The sequence below is a fragment of the Sparus aurata genome, chromosome 20 (genome assembly GCF_900880675.1).
Source record: "Sparus aurata chromosome 20, fSpaAur1.1, whole genome shotgun sequence".
In the NCBI taxonomy this organism is placed as follows: domain Eukaryota; kingdom Metazoa; phylum Chordata; class Actinopteri; order Spariformes; family Sparidae; genus Sparus; species Sparus aurata.
The window spans coordinates 9,729,334-9,754,021 of record NC_044206.1 but is presented as its reverse complement, the minus strand read 5'-3'; the positions used below and the strand labels follow the sequence as shown (position 1 = coordinate 9,754,021).

At 41.5% G+C, this 24,688-nt stretch overlaps 1 protein-coding gene across 1 annotated transcript in view; it reads right to left on the bottom strand.

The window, feature by feature from the left end:
* snx29 (sorting nexin 29) overlaps positions 1–24,688 on the bottom strand; it is a 151,864-nt gene that overhangs the window by 52,298 nt on the left and 74,878 nt on the right. Inside the window, exons 15-18 of the mRNA XM_030400820.1 lie at positions 23,869–23,975; positions 3,430–3,546; positions 1,828–1,883; positions 1,319–1,400 (exon numbers count right to left, since the gene is read on the bottom strand). Of these exons, the coding sequence (XP_030256680.1) occupies positions 1,319–1,400; positions 1,828–1,883; positions 3,430–3,546; positions 23,869–23,975 (362 nt within the window). The remainder of the gene's footprint in view (positions 1–1,318; positions 1,401–1,827; positions 1,884–3,429; positions 3,547–23,868; positions 23,976–24,688) is intronic.

Below are 24,688 nucleotides of genomic sequence, written 5' to 3'. Positions count from 1 at the left end.
TTAAACATACTATCTTAGAAATGGCTTTATGTCCGAGAAGACTCTTTTCTCAGCTGAAAAGTGTTCCGTCCATTCGTTTCACATGATAGGGGGCATACAGTATGTCTTAGCCAGTCTTCGGAAAACAAGGAATAAGGGCAGCACACAGCAAGAACGATCACAACAGTATACCAATAACTATAAAAACAACAATGTGAGCATCCACACTGATGAATGATAACGTTCTTGAAACAGTGGCGCCGAGCAGGCACTGTGCATTCCAACTGTGTCTGCAGACTAGGAAAATGGATATTTATGACCTGTCACTGCTGTATGTTGTATAGAGACACAAAAGAATAAAAACCCCCAGAAGGATGCGGTTTACGAAATTCTTCATAGATGTGAGTCAGGTGAATCCAACACTCTGTGACGGTGGTTGCCGTGTTTTGAAGACGATTTTTTTATACATACTTTTGGCTGAGTTAACAAACAATCTCTTTCTAGTTATTGTTATATTTAGCATTCTTGGTGTGGCCCTTAAGAGTCAAAAAGCTATGCTAGCAGCTTGAGCTAAGTGCTAACATTAGCATGCTGACATGAAAAAATGTTAGCATGATGTTCATCATCATACTTTTAGTGTGTTGGCATGCTAGCATTTGCTAATAAACAATTGGCAATCAATCCAACAGTATAAGAGGCAATTTACTAAAAAACACACTTTAACCACATTGAGATGTTAGCTAAATCAAGAGGATTCATCCCTTGAGGACCACGGATATCTGCACACATTTTTGTTGAGATATTTCAGACGGACTTTAAAACAATAGTGTTGGTGCTGACAGACCAGCAGACCAATACTGGCATCCCTTGAGCTACCCTGCTAGCTAGGTTAACAATAGGTTTGTCCCTGCTGATTAAAAAAAAACACTGGCCAGCAAAGAGTTGAGAGGCAAAAAAAAAAAAGCCTGGAGTGCAACAATGCTAATAAACACTGATTATGAGGCATTCACGCAAACTTGGATTAATGCATAATTATTTCAGAGCTGGCTCATTCGTTTCCTCGCTCCATGCCTTAATTAACTTGTAACACCATCCCTCTGTTGTTTTGCTTAAGTCAAGCAAATTGATCACAAAAACTTCTCCCTTAACCATTCTCTTACTCTTCATTTTCCTCAGCTTCTTTATCCTCCTGGGAGGTTATCCCACAAATCGCAACAGCATACATATGGCCATTTGTTTGTGAGCAATATGTCCTTTTTTGATGACTGTACTTGCGAGTTTTGCCTGGTAACCAGAGGACACGACTCAGACAGAGAAATATAACAGTTGCTGAATGTACCTGATAGACGTGGTAGGCGTTGGCAGCTCTGCCCTGCAGGAACACAGAGGGGATCCACACGTTGATAAGAGCGCGATGAGCCCTGAGTGACACAAACAACATACCGTCCTCACTACCATCGTCATTATCATCATCATTATCATTATCACTGGCAGCAGCAACATCAACAGTTAGTCAGCAGTATGCTTGGACAGCTACGGCAAATTTCAGCTCAGTCTGGTAAAACACCTCGAAATCTAATTTGGTCATGATCTGGGAGCGGAACGGATGAATGAATGTATGAAATCAAACAGTGTTTGAGCTCTGCTCGGTGGTAAACTTGAGGAAGAATAACACACACAATTATGCTGGAAGGGCAGATATTTTAGAAGGTGGCACTTGCAAGATACAAACAGGAGAAACTCAGGAGGTTGGTAGAAATCTATATAAAAAGGGGGAAGGTCGGGGAAGAGGTGATAGAAAGACCGAGTTAGAGAGTTCTAGAGGAAAACGAAAATAAATATTCTTACGTTTCAAAATCTGACAGGCTGGGATCATCTGACGTCTGGCTTAAATCGCCTGGAACCTTGAAAAAAGAGAGAGGGGGAGATTAATCATGAGCAAGAGGGAAATAAAAGAAAGACAGTCCTTACACATAGAGTAACCCCTTAATGGTTGAAATGGTTTCCTAAAAGTACTTGAAAACAGAAGCTAAATGTCATGGATAAAGGTTTTAATAGTTGGCTAACAGAAATCGCAAAGTACAACGGTGATCTTAACCAAACAAGTATGACACTGTATGAGACATACTGTGACAACATGAGCTTGTAAAATGACTTTTTATAATTGAGTGAAATGAACACATTCGAAAACATGACTGGTGGTGTAAATCATAGGATCATGATTTCATCTGATAGGGAGATACACAAGAAAGAGACAGGTTCGGAATCCACATCAGCGCACATCTGGAATGCCTCTTGTTGCACATGAGTGTGGTTTGTGTGTGATGTCGAGTATCCTCTGTAAGCAGTCGTTATCCTAATCTGACACCCATTATGTAATTTTATGTGTGTGCGTCCGTCTTCCCTCCGTCTCTCTTGTCAGGAGCAGGTCTGTCAGCTTTTCAGCTCTCCCACAGAGACTATCTAAACCTTCAGTGGGGTCTAAAGCCTCCGGGCTTTGATCAAACGTTCCACGAGCCACACACAGGCACACACACAAATAAAACACACACATAGTGAAAGAAGCAGAGGACTGAGAGGAGGGGAAAGACAGTGAGGTTCAGAGGCAGGGAGATAGTGACCCGGGTTTGGTCAACTGCAGCAGCTCTTGGGACACACACACACACACACAAACACACACACACACACACACACACACACACACAGAGGGAGTGAGTGGTCCAGCAGAGCAGGGCTGAAGCTGGGGGATAAGAGGTCCTATCTTCAGCCCGTGGCTCCCATCATTGCCTTTGTGGACAGTGTGTGTGTGTGTGTGTGTGTGTGTGTGTGTGTGTGTGTGTGTGTGTGTGTGTGAAGTGCTTCCAGCTCTCCTGAGCATGACCAGATGTTGGCATTCTGTGTGTGTGTTTGTTGTTTTTGTGGAGGACAACTTTGAAAGTGGCTGGGAAAGTAGTTTGTTTGAAAAAATGGACAGATAGCATTAGCACTGATAGCTGCTGTGGTAGAGCAGGCTGCAAAAGAGCACCGCCCACAGAAAAATCAAACTTCATCAACAGAAAAGCAGAAAGACGTGAGCGCACACTGTTTGACTGACAGATGATATATGGGAACCGCCGTGCTGCAGCATCATAGAAAAATGAAAACAGGAGTCTCACAGATGACAACTTCAAGCAAAATGCGGTTAACTGTTATTGGCAGTCATTGACCGGAGAGAAAAATGAGCAGAGGACAAAACAAACAGGGCAAAGTGGAGATGAAAATCAAACAAAATCACTAGGAGGAGAGTCAGAGGGAAATGGCAGGGTGACAGAGATGGGAGGCTGGAGGGAAAAAGAGAAAACCTGCAGAGAAAACAGATGAGAGGGGACATCACTGTGTGTGTGTGTGTGTGTGTGTGTGTGTGTGTGTGTGTGTGTGTGTGTGTGTGTGTGTGTGTGTCCAGTCACTCACTGGTCCTCTCAGGTCAATCAGTTCCTGTCTCATCTGGACAATGAGGTGGTCCTTGGCCATGAGGGAACGGTACAGTCGCTCATTAAACTCTATCAGCTCACCATGCATCTCGGCTACCTGCAGAGCACGCACACACACACACAAGCACAGAGGGACAAAACACACAAAGAAGGTACTTAAATTAATCATCCTGAAGAACATTATCATTTAACCCGAAACGATGTACAATGACAGACAATAGAATATCATGTGAACACTCCATGTGTTGTGCCAGAACATTAAATAAAAAAACACAACAATTCTCAGCTTCCGTTTAACACACAAAAGGCAGAAGCACTCCAGGTGAAACGTAATGCGTGTTGACAGCAAGACAGATTCTGGGAAACAGTCAAACCCCTGACAGAGACAGGAGGCATGGAGGGAGAAATGGAAGAGAGACATAGAGAGAAACAGACAGGGGGAGGGGGGGAGGGAGGGAGGGAGAGAGAGAGAGAGAGAGAGAGAGAGAGAGAGAGAGAGAGAGAGAGAGAGAGAGAGAGGGTGAAACTAGTTCATATCCTAAACAGTCAGACTCCTGCCAGCCTGCTAATCAATTGTCATCAGCTCTAACTAACCTTGACGTGGTGTTATTCACATCTGCGCGTATGCGTGTGCTCATGCAAATACGGCCGCACTGTTCTTTGTGTGTGTGTGTGTGTGTACGTGTGCGCCCATCTGCCTAACCGTGCCGGACAGTGTGGACAGGTCTCTGTCAGGAGACTGACAGCTGTGACACACACTGCGCTGTATTGGAGGACACCTGCTGTCATAGCCACTTCGGCAGAGCGCGGCTGCCGGCTGACAGGTGAGCCGAGCCGCTGCGGCGCTGTTGCTCCAACACCGACCCTAAAACATTAACTTATTCACATTCCATTTAGGAGCCCACACACTGCCATAAAGGAGGAGAGGCTTCTTATGTAATAACAACAACAGGGATGATGAGCATAATAAACTTGATTTATCACAACACTTCAGACACTGAATGCCTCGCAAAATAGTTTTGTGCTGAAGTGGATTTACTAGTTTAAATCCCAAAAATTCAAAACCGTGACAATAAAGCATGAGAGCCAGGACCCGTTCTAGCATTACAGGTGACAAACAGGATGACTCTGCAACAACAAATGTGTAGCACTTCTGATGTTGTTGGGCATTTATCTTTGTTGATATTCTATCTTTATTTAACCAGGTAGGTTCCACCGAGGTTGGTAACCTCTTTTCCAAGACAGATCTGTCCATTTCACTCCCGGCTACAGTTTAGTCATCTATTAAAGGACAGCTACACATTTTTCTTTCAAATCCATCATAACAACCAATTTGTGGTTCGAAGCAGTTAGTTCCTGAAGTCTCCATTTGTCGGTGGTGACAAGACTTCAGGGAACTGCTTAGGCTGTGGCTCAGGGGTAGAGCCAGCGTCTTTTTATCGGAAGGCAGCTGGTTCAATTTCCCTGGTCTGCATGTCGAAGCGTCCTTGGGCAAGATACTAAACCCCAAACTGCTCCTGATGTGTCGACACCTTGCATGGCAGCCACCGCTATCAGTGTATGAATGTGGTCTTTTATTTGACAAGCATGGAAGTGGAGTAAGCTCAGTTCACAAAATGTTTAATTATTCTTTTGAAACAACACTTGCAATAATGAATTAACATGTCACATGGTAACTAAATTCAGTCTGTCGTAGTGACATTGAAGTACCCCAGACCTTCAGCTGCCTCCCTCAAAAATAAAGAGAGCCTGTTAATCAAAGATCCACCTTTGTTTTGTCGATTTTTGGTGGAAATGCACTTGTTACAAAGGTAAGAAAAAAAAAAAAAAAAAAAAAGGTTTTCTCTCAGTTTGCTCATAACAATTAGCAAACACGATATGGAAAAGACAGATGAGTCAAACTAACCCAAAGCTGACACAAATATGATACAGACGACAAGTATTTACAGATCCATTTCAATTACACTGCATATTATTCAAGAGAATGCTAAAGATCAGTTCCAAGAACAGTATCTTCAAATGTTTGTGGAACGAAAACTGAATTTTGTGTTTTGTAAATATAACATGGTGCAAGTGTGTTTATCTGGGTGAAATTAGAAATTACCCATGGCAGTGGAATTATTTCAATACCCAATTTTCTTGGAATCAAACATGTGAGGGCGTACGAAGGATTAACTATGATTTAAGCTTGTCAATCAGAGAAAGAGTTACAAATATGAATAATTATGATACGCATTTAACATATGAGTGCTGAAATCAAGTTTGCTGTGACTTTTTTGAGGAATTGTGTAAGATGTATTATTTTTGTGTTTACTGAAAGGATGACCATGTTGTTTCTCTTCCCTATCTACCTTTTGATTTGTTGAGATGAGATGGTTTGCTTGTTGTGTTTGTTTGTATGACTATATGTGGGGGGTGGAACAGAAGGAGACTAGCCAGTGCTCAGGCTGGTGGTGCTAGTGGGGGATCTTGACAAAAAGAAGAAAAGAAAACATGCCTCATCCTTTGGCCTCCAACTTTTTTGTACACAAACAAAAACTAACAAATGTTTGTGGGCATGATGGGCAAACGTGTTGCATAAGGATCAGTTTATGCATGAACGTTTGAAAAGAAAGAATGGAGTGAATTTATTCCAGACTCAAGGTATTCAGTATAACAGCGGCCCTGACGGCGATAGAGTTGCAGATTCGCAGAATTCACCATCGCAGGAGCACAGATTACACTCATCGGGAGGTCTGTTTGTCTGTTTTTCTTAAATTATGACAGCTTTCACACACCATTGCTAACTTAGGTGGGAATGCTAAAATATTGCTCCTGGTGTCTTCAAGATAACACCATCTTGAGACTCCATATTTAGGGTTGTTCACTGCATACATTCATGTGCTACATTTGTAGCAACAGACACCAAAAAGCCTGATTGGACAGAGAGAGAACGTTAAAACCCTGGCTGGAACCCGTAACGACCACTGACTGTGTGTTCAACACAGGCAGAATCAGAGTGACATCATGACTTTACAGGTTGCGACGCATAAAATGACACAGTACAACCACTTTCAATAAACAATACTAATCAAACCACAAGTAACGATAACAACCACTCTTGTCTATATCATAGCACTAGTTAGTGGACTCTCCTGTCAGCAATCAGCCTCTCTCATTAACACAGCAGCCGCGAGAAAGACGGAAAGATTCACCAAACAGTCCCGGCTTTGATTTGCCAGTCTGCCTGTCTTTGTTTCTCCACATAACCGCTATTACTGCAGCTCATCATAGCTCAGAAGTTATGATTCGAATAACAATGTGTGTATCCTCAGGCGGGCTATTAAATCCCTCCACTGTCAGACAGAAACTATAGGCAGTAATCCATCCAGAGAGGCTGCAGAAAAGTCTTGAGAGTTGTGGAAGGCCTTCAGTCGCTGGTGACAGATTTTCAGTGCTGATCACTTTAACACAAAAAACTGCAAGTACCTCTTTTTACTTAAGGATGACATATACTGGAGGTGTTTCGCTTTAAAATCTTGAAACATGGGAATCATATTGCATGAAACCCTTTGGGGCCCCGCTGATCCCCCTGCCTTGCCGCATTTTATTTTTAACCGAATAACAGATATATCAACGCGTTCAGTCGATATCTACATGTCTCTGAACGAATGAGGCTTTCGAAACCTCAGCATCAGATAGAGCCGCAAAGCAATAAAACACAGCCGATGGTAATCTCAGAGCGTAAAAAACGAATGTCTGCGGCTCAAAAACGAATCCCCGAACTTGACATCTTAATGTGTCTGCTCGTATCCGAGGAGGGGACACAAACACACGCCTCTGAGTCGCGTCTGAGCCGGGTCCGCCGGACACATGTCACCTCCCGTCATTCTCTCGTCAGGGAACAGGAAGTGCACGCCCATGGTAACACGCTAAAACACTCCTCGGCACAGCAGCCATCCATCACCTCTATTTATTTAACCGCCACGACGCTTAAATGGGACATTATAAAAAAGGGAATTAATTTTAAGCGTGAAGAAACCCAATTAATTCCCAGTGAGAGGGAGCTAATCAGTTTGTCGCTCTCCAACCGCGCATGTGTGTGTGCATTTACAGTATGGTGTGTGTACGCGCACGCACGTGCATTTCAGCTTGCGTGAATGGGGTATGTGAGACAAACTGACGTCTATAATAAGAAGTGGTTACGTGCTAGTGTTTGAACAGGCGAGTTTATCGTCTCTACTGTCGCAATGCAAGACGCACAACTGGTTTCATTGTCCTCACACTCACGTCTGGACCTAACACGCAAGCAACATTAATCAGTGGCATTATCTTAATCTCTGGTAGGTCTTTTCTCTAGTCACGGCCACCAAAAGACTTGCTTCAGGCAGTACATATCTGCAAGACAAGGGCCAATAGGAGGCTGCAGAAATCTCCATTCACATTACAAAATATATCGAGAAAGAAAAAGAGATCAGGACAGCGCAAGGTAGTTATGGAGACTTCAAACGCTAAAGGGTGCTGTCAGATTGAGTTAAGTTTGGAGTTGAGTTTAACTGTTGGCATGACAACAAAGAATGAATACAAAAAGAAAAAACATGACAAACAATGACATAAATTGGATGCAAAGGACATGGCACACAAACAAAACTTAATGAATGAGCTGCGAGTGTCATCAGAATACAGCGCGTGTGTGTGTCCGCTTTCAATGACTCTTTTCACCTGACACTCACAACCCGAGCGAAAACGTGTTAGTCTTGAAGGTGACGGACTGGCTTACAATTTCTTTCGAGGCGAAACCAGTTCGAAGTTGAAAAGCTCTGAGCGTGAAACCATAAAAACATCACAATGAACCTGACAGTTCGACAAGTCAGCAGAGTTGAAGCCTGACAGACTGCTGTTGTCTGCTTTGGGATGCAGGACTGATCAGAAGCCTGGAAGCCATGGATGAACAGGCGAGCAGGAAGCTTCCGAAGACACCATGCTATCAAAGATCAGGAGCAAAAGTGACCAGTGATGAAATGCTCTGGGACAAGAATGGGACAAGAATAATCAGCTTCATGTTTACAGGTCTGTTTGCAGTCTCATGAGAAAAATAGAAGTGTATTTCCTGACTTAAGGCACACTAGAGAACTAGTGGGCAGCATATGACCATAATAACAACTAACTGCTGCTAAGTGTAGCTGCCATTAGCTATTTAGCTCAGTTAGCAGTGCAGCTGGCAGTCTGAACTGTGGAGGGGGGGTGTTGGTGAGCTTTGGACTAGGACAGACTGGGGCTAGCTGATAGCATGCTAACTTTAGCTGACATCGCTGCAACACATAGCCATCATAAATATCTGTTGATCATTTTTGTATTTTTGTCTGTATCTCTGTTTGTACAGTATGCACTGCAGGCACACTAGCGATGTGCTACACATTCAGGAATGTGAAAACAGAAGAAGAAGACTATGAGCTAGCAATCAGGGAGGTAAACAATGCAGATCTTAATGAAAAAAATTGCTTTCTAAATGTTTTATGAGGGGAGAGAGGTATTCTATGTGTTTGTTAGGCATCAAGAAGACCTGTGGCCCCTGTAGACAAAAGCGCTATGAGCACCATCGCCCTGTGTCCAGACATCTTTATCTGGCTAGCATGTGAATTTGTTTTAAAAGCGAGTAAAAGAAAGAGGCATTTTTAATTCTACTTTTCTTTTCTTTTTTTCAGTATTCATGTCGATTCAGTATATTTGAGGCTTTGTAAGATTAAGCTTCTTTTGTCAGGCAGTGAGCACACTCAATTCATCCTCAGCACTCTGCTTTAAAATATATTCTTAATAGTCTTATCCAACCTGGATAAGTCATAAAGTCTGATCGTGACAGCCCTACACAGATCCATTGACTGTTTGCCCTGTTTAATCCTCCATAAAAACTGATTAGATTAAAAAGTATCTTATCATACTACAGAGATCTTTTATCTAGTTATGAAACAATCTCAGTGTTATAATGTCCTAAAATAATGTTTTTTAAATAATGTTTGATAATCTCAGTTTAATAATGACACCTCTATATCACCTTCATAAGCATATGAGACCTTATCGCACCTGGATAAGTCAGAATCATATATAATAATGACATAGAAATAGTCCAAATTGTAGCTGATGCTCTCATATGCTTATGTGGGTGATATAGAGGCTTCATTGTTAAACTGAGGTTGTTTCATAACTAGTTAAAAGTTCTCTGTAGTACAATTAAGATACTTTTTTTTCCTCAATGGGATTTTATGTAGGGCAAACATTCAGTAGGTCTATGTTGGGCTGTCACGATCAGTTTTTTACTACACACATAGCATGGCAAAAGAAATTTGATATTATCACGCAATCTATAGAAATAAAAATAAAAAAATCATTGCTAGCAATGAAATCTCTCTTTGACTTTGTTCACTGTCTTTTGTCTCTTTTTGGCAAATAAATTACCCTAAAAATACAAGTGTAGGGAGGTGGAAAGAGATTCTAAATAAATACATTTATACTGTCCATAGTGTACCGACTTTAAGTAAGAGATCGAGATCTAAAACTATTAAAGGGAAATATGATTTAGTGACCTTACTCATATATGTTCAGTAATGACAAGTGTACTGCATATTGAACCCTCTGCAGTACACTTTACTGTTTATATTTGGTATTTTGTATGTAATAGACAAATTGGTATCGTTTATTTCAGTGACGCTGTACAGATTAACAAGTAAATACATAGTAAAGATTACTCTTGTTGTATACCAAACACTGAGGAGACTGTCAGGACCAAAACAACAAATAAAAAAATGGTGGTCAGTTCAGCTCTTATTGGCTCCAACTTGAACATAGTGATGATGTAATCTGCCACACATTTAAAAGGTATGCATGTAATCTGGAGAAGGTTTTTTTTTTTTTTTGCCCCAATTAATAAAATTGGGCGCCGAAGCAGAGCAGTGATGCAAACTGTTGTATGTTATCAAACACTTTTTATGGCCTGCAGGGTTGGTTTAGCATGATGCAACTGTCAACACTGCTGGAGTCATCACAGTGAAGTGCCACCCAAGTGCTGCTGACCGCCCTCCTCTCCCACATAAACACACTCACACCATCACACCCTTACCAAAGCACACATGCAGACACTCACACACAATCTCCTCCTTCACACAACGCCTTATCCTCCACCCTCTGCGCTCCTCTCCCATCTTTACTGAATCTCTTTGTGCCTCTTCCTCTCCTCTCTCTTGTGTATGATCTGATCTGAGCTGTGCCAAGCTGAGCTGGCCTGAATAAAAAAGGCTAAGAAAGCCTTGGCTGAGCGGAGCCCCCATAAAAAGAGCCGGAGACAGAATGGGAGAGCGAGAGAGGAGCAGTGATATAGCCGACCCAAAACCTAATAACCTTAATTAGACAAGACTCAAGCGATGAATGGGGTGAACGAAAAATGAGGTCAAGAGGATGGAAAAAAATATGAAAACATGTCAGCGTACAAGATGGACGGACAAGCGGCAAGAGGAGGGCAGAGCGGGACATAAAGAGAGGACAGGGGAGAGTTGATATTAGTGCACAGGGTCACATACAGTACGGTGGCAGGGTTAAAGTGCACGTGAACCTTGGCACTGGTAATGGTTTACTCATGCTCGTTCTGATTTGGCTAAAATATTCCAGAAATGTTGGCATCTGTTGCCGCTTCCCTTCGAAGCATGTATTTGTGTTTTTGATGAAAAATTGGTTTTCGTTGCTATGGTGACAGACCAGGAGACATGCATCAAGGGCTTCTGTCTGGACTCACACACCTCCGCTCTTTTTATAGCTTTTATTCTAAAGGTATGCTACGGAGGTTTAGTGGGTCGCTGTTTGCAGACACACCATTCAAAGTTGGCCACACGGAGAGAAATTAGCAGCGGTCAAGCAAGCAACAGAGTGAGTGAAGAGAGGGAGCGACATTAGTGAGAACAAAGAAAATAAGGCTTGCTACTAAATTAAAAGGGTACAGCGAGAGGGCAGGATCTCTGCAGATACAAACACCACCAAACTTCTAGAGGGTCATAAGTGATGATTCAGAGAGATTACTTTGGTAAGTGACCAGGGTTTGAGTTATAATCTGAGCTTTGTGGGGGTCTCACTTCCCCGCTCTGTGTGCAAATATTAACCTACATCAGTAGAACAAAAGGATACAAGGCCTTTAAACAAAGATATAATGTGCTGAATGAACAAGTAGGTCTACATAGTTAAAGAATAAGTTGTATGGAGCGTTTCTTTAAGTTTATGCAGCCTCTCCTAATCAACAAGTCTCAGAATTTAGCGTTTTGTTAAACAGAGTCTGGTTGACTTTCTCCACTCTTTTTCTTTCTCCAAAGAAGTAGCCAATGTTAGTTACCGCTTACTAGAGTTGTAAAATTTCACATGTTTACCATCAATATCCTATACTCCTAAACTTGTAAATGGTGAAATCAGTTTAAACAGTGTGTTCTAACAGCTACACTTGAGGCACAGAAGCAGACAGGCTTTTACAGTGATGCTGCGAGAAACTGATACGTTTTTACAGGGAAAGAAACAGACTAATGTAATGTATTCACTGCTGAATTTAAAGGAAAGCACAAGTGCTTTAAAATTGTTGTGACAACATTACAAAAGTTAACAAAACAAAACACAAATACAGTAGATCATGCGCCAGACTGCTACCAATACTGTACATATTTTAGAATACGACTTCATTAATTTCATACACTGTGTTTCATTTCATAACATATTCAACTGAATCGTTTCTTAACAAGTGACATCTTCAGGATACGTTACCATGTCATGTGATGTTACATAAAACCTAAAGGCTCTTAGTATTCATTTTACAACTGGGACCATTTCATAGTGGGCAGGACACCGGGACTTGAAAGGAAAATTCTTTCATGTCTTTTTTATTCATGGCAGAAGGGAGACCCATTGCAGTCGCATGGTATCAAAGGTTCATTTAAACATCTTAAACTGGGTGAGACCTCAAAGGGAATATGGCCAATACTGAGTTACTTTGTAAATCTAAATGCAGCTTGTGTCTCTATCGGCGCTCCTGACTCACTTCAGCACAGCTGCTCCTAAACATGAAGAGACGCGGCTGAGAGACGGAAAAAAAGAGGAAGAAAAAGAGGGTGAGAAAAGGACCAATATAGACATCACAAGCTGTGCTGTCCACTCTGAACCGAGGTGGAAAAAACGATACAAAGAGAGAGCGAGAGAGGCAAGCTAAGAAGTGTGAGCACATGAGAAACGGCAGATGGACCGACAGAAAGGACAGAAAGGAGTTTATAGAAAAAGGCTAAATCTGGCCCGTGGTACAGACGCACCTCTTTGTCACTGCCGCATCATACAGCAAAGCTCCAAGAGCACTTGGATCACATGTTTTTTAGTTATGCGGTATTATTACTTTGACACGCCGCAGTGATGACAATGTTAAAGTACAGTCTGCCAGCTTTGGTTCCGGGGTATTTTCATCACAACCAGATGAACACTGAGAGTACTAAAGCCCTCTCTTAGAGCCGGCTCTCCCAGTCTATGCGTGCCAAAAGTATTTGGACAGATTAAGATTAGGATTACATTAAAAAAGTAGTCACTTTCACTATCAACAGCCCAAATTTGAATATACATTGACAGGACTATGGCCGTACGAAGGCAGCGGATTAAACAGCAGTCAGCCGGTAGGATAACTGTAGAAACATGGTAAAGGAGTTTTCACTTGTTCAGTCGTTACGATTTTCCCATCATAGCTCAGCAACCATAAATAGACATGGCTGGTCTGTCATGGAGAGGCAATTTTTAACATTATAAGAGTACAGAGAGGTGTGCGTTTTTTGTATTTTAGCCCTTCCAAAACCAAATAACCAAGAGCAACAGTGTAAAAAATTGAGTATTTATCGTCTCCAACGTAAACTGCGGTTTTTAGCATGTCAGGCTAACCAGCTTTCTATCAACAGTAGTAAAAACTGAGCTACTAGCTTATTATTCCTACATAAGTTAGTGGGGTTGCGGCAAATGTTCACAACCAGCACATGCATTGTGTAGTATTCTCTCCACTGTGTGCGCTAATCCTGGATGCTATCACTGTTAAAAGCTAACATTAGCAGCTCTTTCTTGCTCTTTGTTGGAGGTGGGGACATTTAAACTCAGGTGACACTTTACCCAAGACAGTTTGCCTTTCAAACACATTGCTTAGTTTCATCATAAAAGCCTTTTTCGAGGCAACTGTTGTGCTGTTTGAAAATACAGCATCATCAAATATGTGGACCCAGCAGCCAAACAGCAATGTTAGAATGATTAGCGTCACTTGGAAAACTAGAAGACCGGACTGTTATTTAATTCTACTATTAAGAAGCTTTATCCTGCAAATGCAAGGACAATGCTGTTTATCTATTTAGCATTGCACGCCACAGTCACAGTTTAAGTCTCGATATTTTAGCATGTCATCATATGTAGGGTTAGGGTTAATTACTTGAGTTAGTTACCACGCAAGAACGGTGAGCTTGAGACATGTAGCGACTAAAAGGTTCTTAGCAAACAGAATACAAGGCCTGCAAAAGTCTAATTACATTAAACTTGCTTCAAACAGACTTTCAAACCTCACCATCCCGCTGCAGCGCTTAAGTACCAACGAGCAAGACTCCACCGCATCATTTCTGAAATAATAAAATAATACTAAAAGTAGCCAAGATGAACTGTATGACTTTGACATACATGCACATCCTTAAGCTCCATAGCAGGGGCATTAAGTTTTAATAAAGCGCTGTAGGTCTTCAATGATTAATCCAAAGAGGAATTAACTGCCTACAAATCGTAACTGAGAACCTGAAATCATTATGGCATTACGCTTTTTGCATCCAAAGGCATTAGTTAGAAAAGATTTTTACTAATACGTTCCTCTTCTGAACATGGACATCCTTACATGGAGTCCTACAAAACAAAAAAAAAATGATTCCAGCGAAAGCTAATTTAATAAGGCCTAGGAAAAGGCTTTTGTTCTCTGAGTGTGTGTGAGCACTTCAAAGCAGATTCACCTGCATTATTCTGAGAACAAGAGCATGCATTATGCAGTATTTTTGGCTTTTCAAGAGTCACATTCACTTGCATTACACAGCAAAGACAACAGACGTTATACAGGCGCATCGGTTCATATCCTCCCAGTTATTACTGCCGCTCTTCTCCGAGCAGAGGAGACTCTGAGTCGGTGGCTTGTAATTGTTGTTCGTGTTCTTGATGTTGTTTATGGTTAATTAATGAGCTTGTGGATCAAAGGGAGAATCCCTGATCCCACTGGAAGTTTTGACCCATATCTCTTCTCTATCCTCCAAAAGCACTCTCCCTCTACTTATCAATACAACACAGCAGATACAAAAATACACCATGGGATAACAAAACCGAAAAAAAAAGTACTGCTGTAACTGCAGCAGCATAGTCACAACACTTCAAATGTAGTCAGAGTCTGTTTGTTTATTGGATGTGAGTCAGACGACTGACGAACAACAGACGAGTTGGTTTATAACACGACTGTATGATGTAATGAGGCTTTAGTTTGAGCTGCTTTCTAATCATTTACATCCGCGGGTATCTTGAGTGTGTTGCTCTGTAGCAGTGACTGACCATCACTTACTACCTCTGCACAGGTTTATTTGTGTTTTTTTATTAACAGCTGCTGAGGTTTCTCAGCTTCCAGTCTGTATTATGGTTAACACTTTCAAGTATTCTAACACATTCTTTTTTCACGAGCCAAATGGACACATTACAAAACAGTATTAGTCTGCACTGGGACATCATCTCTTCAGGCTATTGTGTTGGACCACTGCTCTAAAAAAGTGCTGAGAACTGAACGTACTACAGTAACCCATTAAATATGATGGTCATTGACTGAGACTGACAAAAGTCACACAAGCTACTTCATGTATCTTCACAGCCTTCATGAGAATCTCCATGCTTACACCAGCAAAATCAAAGCAGAAAAAAAAAAACCTTGTTAGATATTATTCATCTACACTCCGCTGATCCGCTTCATCAGGACTGTGTGGGTGTGCTTTGATCATGTGTGATGTACAGTAATAAAACGACCTACCAACTGACATCACGTTATGATTCAAATGTTGCCAAATGCTGATTTATGCACAAAAGAACATGACATCACTGTCACCTAGCTGAGCCCCATCCACTTAAAAGGAGGCATATTATGCTCATTTTCTAGCGTATCGTCCATCTCGCAGTACTATTAGTATTCCCCCCCCGTCTGACAAGCTCTGTTTTAGCGCTTGTCTCTGTAAGGGCCCCCCTCCCAAATACCCAGTCTCCTCTGATTGGTCAGCTCAGACACCTGTAGTACTACTGTCCATACCTGCACTTTTCTTGGTTTAATGTCAGACAACTGGAGACTAAACTCCACTGTCTGCTTATCTTGTTGTTCAAGTACAGAGGTAGATGGAAACTAGTATTAATTAGCTTTTTAATTTTGCAACATTGCGCTAAATTTGGATGGAAACTTGGCAAATGAAAAAAGAGCACCTAATTTATGTCTTTGGTTAGTTCATCAGAACGCAACGAGTCATATTAAGAAGCTGAGAGAGAACAGAGGTTTTCATTGCCCATAAGGATAAAAACGTGTTTTCTTTATATAACATGAATAAACCCTCACTTTGTCTCTATATAATGTAGACTGTCATTTAGCCAGAATGTTTTGGGGATTTTTTTTGAGGGGGGGGAAGTATTCATATTGCAGTTTGCAGGACGAGCTGAGATGGACTGCAAACTACAATTTTTATGTGAAGATGCCGACCATATTATCAAAAGATACAGATGGACTATGTGTGTATGTATATTTGTATATAAATAACTGCATATATGTTCTGTAATCTATGTGGTGGGAAGGAGTTCATCGCCTTCCATTTTGTTATGCAACCCTGTGTTGTATAATGACGTTTAAATTACCTTGTACGTTGCAGACTGAGTTTGTATGTATGTATATATGTATATATGTATATGTATATATATATACATACATATATATATATATAGATAGATAGATAGATAGATAGATAGATAGATAGATAGAATTACTTTAATGATCCCAGACTGGGAAATTATTTTGTTACAGCAGTAGTGGGTCCGCAAATAAAACATTTCATACATAAATAGAATCCAATATATACATAGTGTATATATACAGTGCACAGTGTGCTATAAACAGTAAACAATAATAATATATACAACAAAACAAAATATGCAAAATATACTATAACAATAATAATATATACAACAAAACAGTAGAGAGACCAGAGTTCTCTGTCAGGCAGAGGTGAGAGAGTTGTTGTATAAAGTGATGGATTGTGGCAGGAAAGATTTCCTGTATCTATTGCTACGACAGCGAAGCTGAAGCAGCCTTCCGGAGAAGGTGCTCCGCTGTCTGACCAGTGTGAGTTGGAGAGGGTGGAGAGGATTATCCATGATGGATAACAGTTTTTTCAGTGTCCTCCTCTCCACCACAGCCTCCAGAGTGTCCTGTTTGCAGCCAATCACAGAGCCAGCCTTCCTGATCAGTTTGTTGAGTCTGTTGGTGTCGCTGGCTCCGATGCTGCCTCCCCAACAAACCACAGCAAAGAAAAGTACGCTGGCCACCACAGACTGATAAAAGATCTCCAACATCTTGCTGCACACGTTGAAGGATCTCAGCTTCCTCAGGAAGTAAAGTCTGCTCATCCCCTTCTTGTAAACAGCTTCAGTGTTAGATCTCCAGTCCAGTCTGTGGTTGATGGTAACACCCAGGTACTTGTAATCCTCGACTACCTCCACATCCTTTCCCAGAATGCACAGAGGTTGGAAAGCCGTCTTTCTCTTCTTCCTGAAATCTATCACCATCTCTCTGGTCTTGCTGATGTTCAGCCGCAGGTGATTCTGTCCAGTCCACTCCACAAAGTTGTCCACCAGTGCCCTGTACTCCTCCTCCTGTCCCTCACTTATACACCCAACAACAGCCGAGTCTTCAGAAAACTTTTGCAGGTGACACGACCCGGTGTTGTACTGAAAGTCAGTGGTGTATAAGGTGAACAGGAAAGGAGACAGTACAGTCCCCTGTGGAGCTCCTGTATCACTAACCACCGCATCAGACAGAACACTGCCCATACGGACAAACTGTGGCCTGCCTGTCAGGTAGTCAGTAATCCAAGAGATCATTGTGTCGTCTACACTCATTCCCCGCAACTTCTCCCCCAGTAGCAGTGGCTGAATGGTGTTAAAAGCACTAGAGAAATCAAAGAATGTGATTCTCACAGTGCCTCCTCCACCATCCAGGTGCGAATGGGCTCGTTGCAGCAGGTAGATGACAGCGTCATCAACTCCCAAGTGGGGCTGGTAAGCAAATTGCAGAGGGTCTATCAGGGCTCTCACCTGCGGCCTCAGGTTGGCCAAAACCAGTCTCTCCAGCACCTTCATGACGTAAGATGTGAGGGCCACTGGTCGATAGTCATTGAGGTCTGATGGTGTTGACTTCTTTGGAACAGGAACCAGGCAGGAAGTCTTCCAAAGCACCGGTATTCTCTCCTGACCCAGGCTCAGGTTGTAGAGGTGTTGTAGGACAGGAGACAGCTGGCTGGCACATGTCTTCAGGATCCTGGGGCTGATACCGTCAGGGCCTGCAGCCTTCTGCTGGTGGAGTCTCTCCAGCTGTCTCCTTACCTGGCCTGCAGTCACAGTCATGCGGGGGAGGCTGCCGGTGTCTTCAGTGGAGGACGAGGAGGTGGAGGAGGAGGTGAAGGTGGAGGAGGAGGAGGTGGAGGAGGAGGAGGAGGAGAGGTGCTGCACAGGAGAGCTCACAGCAGGGGAGTGAGGGGGGAGGGGAGGAAGCATTTGGGGCAGGGAGGGTGTGTGGGGGTCTGGAGGTGTCAGGGAGACGACAGAAGGCTGTGAGCTGAACCTATTGAAGAATCTGTTCAGCTCGTTTGCCCTCTCCAGGCTGCCCGATGACTGTCTGCCGCTCACCTTACACCCAGTGATCTGCTTCATACCAGTCCACACATCCCTCACATTGTTCTGCTGGAGTTTGGCCTCCAGCTTCCTCCTGTAGGCGTCTTTACAGGCCCTCAGCATATCCCTGAGTTCATGCTGCACTCTCCTCAGTTCTTCCCTGTCTCCAGACCTGAACGCCCTCTTCTTCTTGTTAAGAAGGACTTTCAGGTCAGTGGTGATCCACGGCTTATTATTAGGGAAGCAGCGTACAGTCCGGGTTGGCATGGTGGTGTGTTCACAGAACCTGATGTATTCAGTGATGCAGTCGGTCATGCTGTCGAGATCCTCTCCATGTGGCTCAACAAGTGCATCCCAGTCTGTCCACTCAAAGCAGTCCTGTATATATATATATATATATATATATATATATATATATATATATATATATATATATATATACACATATATACACACATATACATATATATACACATGTATGTATATATGTATATATGTATGTATATGTGTATATATATATGTATATATATGTATATATACATAAACATATATATACATATATGTATATATATATGTATATATATGTATATATACATAAACATATATATACATATATGTATATATATATGTATATATATGTTTATGTATATATACATATATATACATATATATACACATATACATACATATATATACATATATACATACATGTGTATATATATGTATATGTGTATATATGTGTATATATATGTATGTATATATCTATATCTATATCTATATATATATATATATATATATATATATATATATATATATATATACACACACACACACACACACACACACACACACACACACACAATCGCTTCAGAGAAATCTTTCTTTTCTGTGAATTCCTGTTTCATTATTTTCCACTTGCTAGCCTGTGGCTGTATTCTGACCCTATGACAATTGACATTGACAATAATAATATTGACAACACTCTAGCATGAATCAATAACAAAGGGCAACCCTTACAGTAATAATAACAAATGCCAAATCAATGGTTTTATCTTTTTAGTTCCACAAGTGATTAAAAATTTCAGGTGAGGGCAACTGATTTCTAGGCTCACATGTTGAAGAAGATGGTTCGACGGCCCCCTTCAGCCTGACACCAACAGCTTGTGTGCACTGATAAGAGGTTGTGTTACATCTCTCCCTGCCCACCTTTTCCTTATCACTCGAGCCTCACAGATCAATGTCGTGCAGTTGTGCTGTTTCTCAGAAGCCTCCATGGACATGTTAACCGCATTATGTAATCTGTTTTTATTACTCACAGACAATTAAAAGCACCAGGCAATAAAGTTGAAAATTAAATTGCTTATGCCACTATCCCCACAAGTTGTTGTAGTTTCACTTCTCTTCCCTCTTTGTTTTTTTTTTTATCTTCGTCCGTCTTTCACTCATTTCCTTTCTCATCATTTCATTGACTCTCTGTTCCTTTTCATTTCAGGCACCGGTCCATCATGATATGTTAAAGTGTCCTCCTATTCTTGATAGCTTTTTAAAGCCACTTAAATCAGACATCCATGTGGATTCATGTGAGAAAGCCCCACTCATCTGGTCAAAACTGTGCACATCTGCTGAATGCACGCGTTCATGAACACACCTCATATCGCTTTCTCACTCTTACAGCCGAGTAGTGAAGAATCGAGTGAGAGGGCGGCAGGAAAAGAGAAGGTCCTGGAGTCATCAGAGGGTAAAAATAAAAGCTTCCTCCTCAAGTCACTGCAGTACATCAGGCTACATTCTTATTCAGCTTAATATGACTTTAAAGACTGAGCAAAACTAGGAAGGAAGGAAGCAATGAAGAAAAAGAAAATGAGATTTATAAGAGAATTCAGGTATGAAAAACTAAGAAGTCGGTTTAACACTATTAACACTATGGTCATTTTCAAAGTCACTTGACCTACTCTGTGTATCACGGCTAAACTAGAATGGCACTGAGTAGAGTGCATACCTCTGCCAAGGATGAAAAGTCACCTTTTCTATTCACAGATTGATACCAGCCACCTAAATGGCCCCAGTGTTCCCATCAACATCCATGCCTTATTCCCCGAGACATTTGTCAAAAAAAGTGCCTTTTCTTGCAATGTTGAAGAAAGTAAGAAAACATTTCTGGATCCGTCCCTTTATTTGGACCAGCACCAAAAGGTAAATGAGGTCTATTCTGGGCTGAGACCAATCTTCCATCCAAGTTTGGTGGAAATCCTTTCTGCAGTTTTTGTGTAATCCTGCTGACAAACCAACAAACTGGACACAAGGGAAAACATAACCTCCTTAGCAGATGCATATCTTACCACTACTCATGTTCTGCATTAACTGGAAGATATAAGAGTGCAAAGAAAATGCCATTAAAGCCACACTGATTAATATGTTCACATTAACATTGGATCAAGTGACTATGTATAATGTTAAATGTGCTTTTCATCATAGTACCAAACCCAAGTCCGATATCACAAAAGTTTACAGTTTGCCTCAGTTGCAGAGTGTTTTCTCTCTTTGGAGCTCACTGTTTGGGTGGTTCCGGTCTGCAGACTCCATTCTCCTTAATCAGGTTTTCAGCTGGCAGCTGTTTTCAGCAAATAAGCTCTAATAAACCAGATGAACTACAACTACACTACCTGTCCAGCACCAAACAGCAGAAGAGCAAAGTTGGGGACTAGCTTAGTGGAGCAATTAGCAACTAAAGTGCTAAAAGGAGAGTGAATATTGGACGTCTTCTGCTGGACGACAGATAAAGATATGTGTACTTTAAAAAGGGTGATGGAGTGAAGATGTTAGCTATCCCCTTTACTATCCCCCTAAATCTAAGTTTAATTTTTAGTGCCACATTTAATGCCTTAAATGCTGAAATCAGTAATTGGAACTTTCAAAACTTTAATCAAGAGCATTTATCTTGAGACTTGGTCCGTTTTATAACAGAAGAGAATGAGGGGGAAAAGAGCATAGAGTGCCTTGAGACTTGGCTCAAATACAAACAAGTCAAAGTCAATACACAGCATTAGCATTACTAAATTAAAACTGAAGTAGGTCACAAACATGGGCGTGTTTCCCACGTTAACGAAGGCTGAGCCCTGTCCAATATTTATTTGTGTCTGGCAGGCCTGTATGTATCCAACAAGGCTCGATGTGACATTTTCAAAAATCAATAACCTCGCTGGGTCAGATTCTGTCTCAGTTGCTGCTGCGAGACAGCTGAATAAGGAGTGTCGACAGCTGCTCATGTAAATGACACAATTTATGAATCCTTGCATCAGGACGGACAGTAGGACTGCTGAGCCAGAATGAATACACAAATACACACAAAAACTAATATCTACAAATCCACACTTCATTTGTTACCCTCCTCTTTCCTCATTTCATAAAAAAACTGATTGTGAACAATAACAAAAAATATCCTGTGATTAAGATACTGACGGGTGTCCTTTGGTGAAGAACCAGCACCACCTTCGTTGCTTCAGCCACTGTCACCTTGTGATATATTTCCACAAGGCAACTTGTTACGTATCAGAGACAGGAAAACACCTGCGTTCTGCATGACAGGCTTATCTAAACAAAAACCTGCAGAGCCTGGCTGGCCTGGGATCAGAGAAGAGCTTGTGGTGCGATTGTGTCCCACCCAGGTCCTCCAAACCGGATCAAGAATGACAAATGGACAAATAAATAAGTAAACACCATTAAAAATGCATTACACAAACATGTGCATAAATAAGTGAAAACACAGTTTGGCCAAACACAGGCGGGATTTCTTCTTATTGAAAAATATAAAACTGTGGATTACTTATTCATGCAGCAGCCCCCCCACACCTCACCACCCATTACAATGCACAGATGTTGTCACTCTTGTGTTTCCTCATTGGTCAATCTAACAGGAAAGTGTCTCATCTTCTGTCACACAGTCAGTAACATTACGCCCCGATGTCCAGTTAGAGATCCTAACCACGCACTGTGATCAATATTTTTGAGGAGAACCAGCTCAGGGAGGCGCTCTGGTTGCTGTTAAGAGTTTTAAATCAATGCAGCTGCAGATTTAAAACAGCTGCCTTTATTTAGACAGAGTAGTCGGGCTCTACACGGCTTTCACGAGCCCTAAAAACTTTAAAACAACTTAGCTTGCTAATGGACCAATTCGGGTGTTTCACAGTGCAAGGCTCCAAGAGGCTCAATGGCATTAATAAATCATTATCACACATAAATTAAATTACTGTTAACAAACAAGATTAGTGGCTGCTCCACTACTTTTTGCACTGCGTGGCAGCAGCTGAAGCAACAATATAGTGAACTGTGCTATTTATCAGGAGCAAACAGAGCAAATGCAGATGACACAAAGAGGGACATTGAGATAGAAAAATCGTAAAGTAAAGCAAACAGGATGACCTTATCATGAAGACATAACTGGGTTATGTGACCCAATTTCATATAAAGTGACTAGAAATAACCATGGTTTCCTGATAAACAGTAATTATATAAATTGTGCTTGACATTTTGTGGAATACGCTGTTTTGCCATCTTCAGAGTTAGATGAGTAGACTGATACCATGCTAATGTCAGCCCAGTAAAACAAGCTTGAGCTAACAGACAATTAGTGTATCTTATTGGAAATATTGGATATTTGGAAACAGCGAGCCTGGCTCTTTTCAAAGTAAAAAATCGCATTGTACACATATACACATTATATCTTGTTAATTTGTACACAAAAACAAAAACATGTATGTAACATTTTTATGAGTTATGTGCCAGGCTATTTCTTAGCGAGGATGGTGTCCACCAGGAGTCTCATCAGCAGGCATTAAAAGTGCAATATGTAAGAAAATTTGTTTAGAGCATTCAAGAACTGACTAAAATTGTCAACAAAGTGTGAAGAAATCAAAAGATATCTATGTATTGAGTTGCAGAGACACCTACTGAAGTTAGCATGCTAACCATTTAGCCCTGGCCCGTCCTTTCAATAACACTCCTCAAAGCTCCCAGGCTGGGCTGCTAGCTACATGGCTAACTAAGCTAAATAGCTAATAGCATCTACAGTCAGCAGCAGTTAGCGGTTATATGGTGATATGCTATTTGTATGAATTTGAGAGCAGGGCAATTAAATATTGCACCTTTAATGTGAGGTGACGATGGTTACAGGCTTCACGCCGACAGTTTCCCCCTGCTCCCAGTGTTTACGCTTAGCTAGCTATATGTAGCCTTCAGACATGAAAAAGTTGTCCATCTTCTCATCAAACTCCTAGCAACTAAGTGAAAAAAAGTATCTCCTAAACTGCTATACTGTTCCTTTAAATGAAGAAGATTGTTATGTAAAAAAGTAATGCATTCACAACCCTCCAATTCACAATGATGTGTTCCCTCAATGGGAAAAAGGAACATCCGGAACACAGAATTGTGGTAAGGACCATAAGGAATGAGAAGCGACGGCGCTCACCTCGATGAGTTTGCGTTCATAGCTGGCGGCCAGCTCCTCGATGTCACCCATGAACTTATTCTGTGGGACAGGGGCCTGCTCCTCACTCGACCGTAGCATCGACAGGGCTGCAGCGAAAAGAGGGAGAGAGGTTAGCCACATTTACACTAACAAGATATCGAAAACACAAACTGAGATGGTAAAACTCTTTTTACAATCAATTATAAACAATGGGCTTCTGCCAATTATGCACACTGTGTCGTCCTCTGCAGCGAGCTGTGTGCTTGTCTTAGCAGCGAGAGAAGAATACACAGGGAGCAACAAAACTAAATAATATACACATTACCACTCAGGGAAAGGCCATCAATCTTTTTCTAATTTCATTAATGGCACACTGAAACAGAAATGAGTCAGTCACATTACAACAAAAACTTCATGGAGGGAGAGGCTCACAAATACACCAGCGTAAGGACACACAATCTTTAAAAAAAAAAACAGGCGTGCACACTTTCTTGTATGTACATTTTTCCTTCTGAGATAACTTCTTACTGTCCTGTCAAAATGATAAACTCCCATCCTCTCACCATCGTCTGTTCTACTCTCACTTCCTGTTCAGACAGAGCTTATTGTTTCTGTGCACGGCTGTAGCTCGCTAACCAGCTAAACTCATCATGACGGAGCCTAGAGCGCTGCTTCTGAGCCCTTAAACATCAACTAATCGGGTTCCCTCGGCGATGAATGGCAGAACTTAGTAGAAGTGTGAGCTCTGGTGTCCCTTTTTTTGCAGAGGGACGGGTCGGGAGACAGATTGTTTTTTCACCGAGGCAAAAAGCAAATTAGC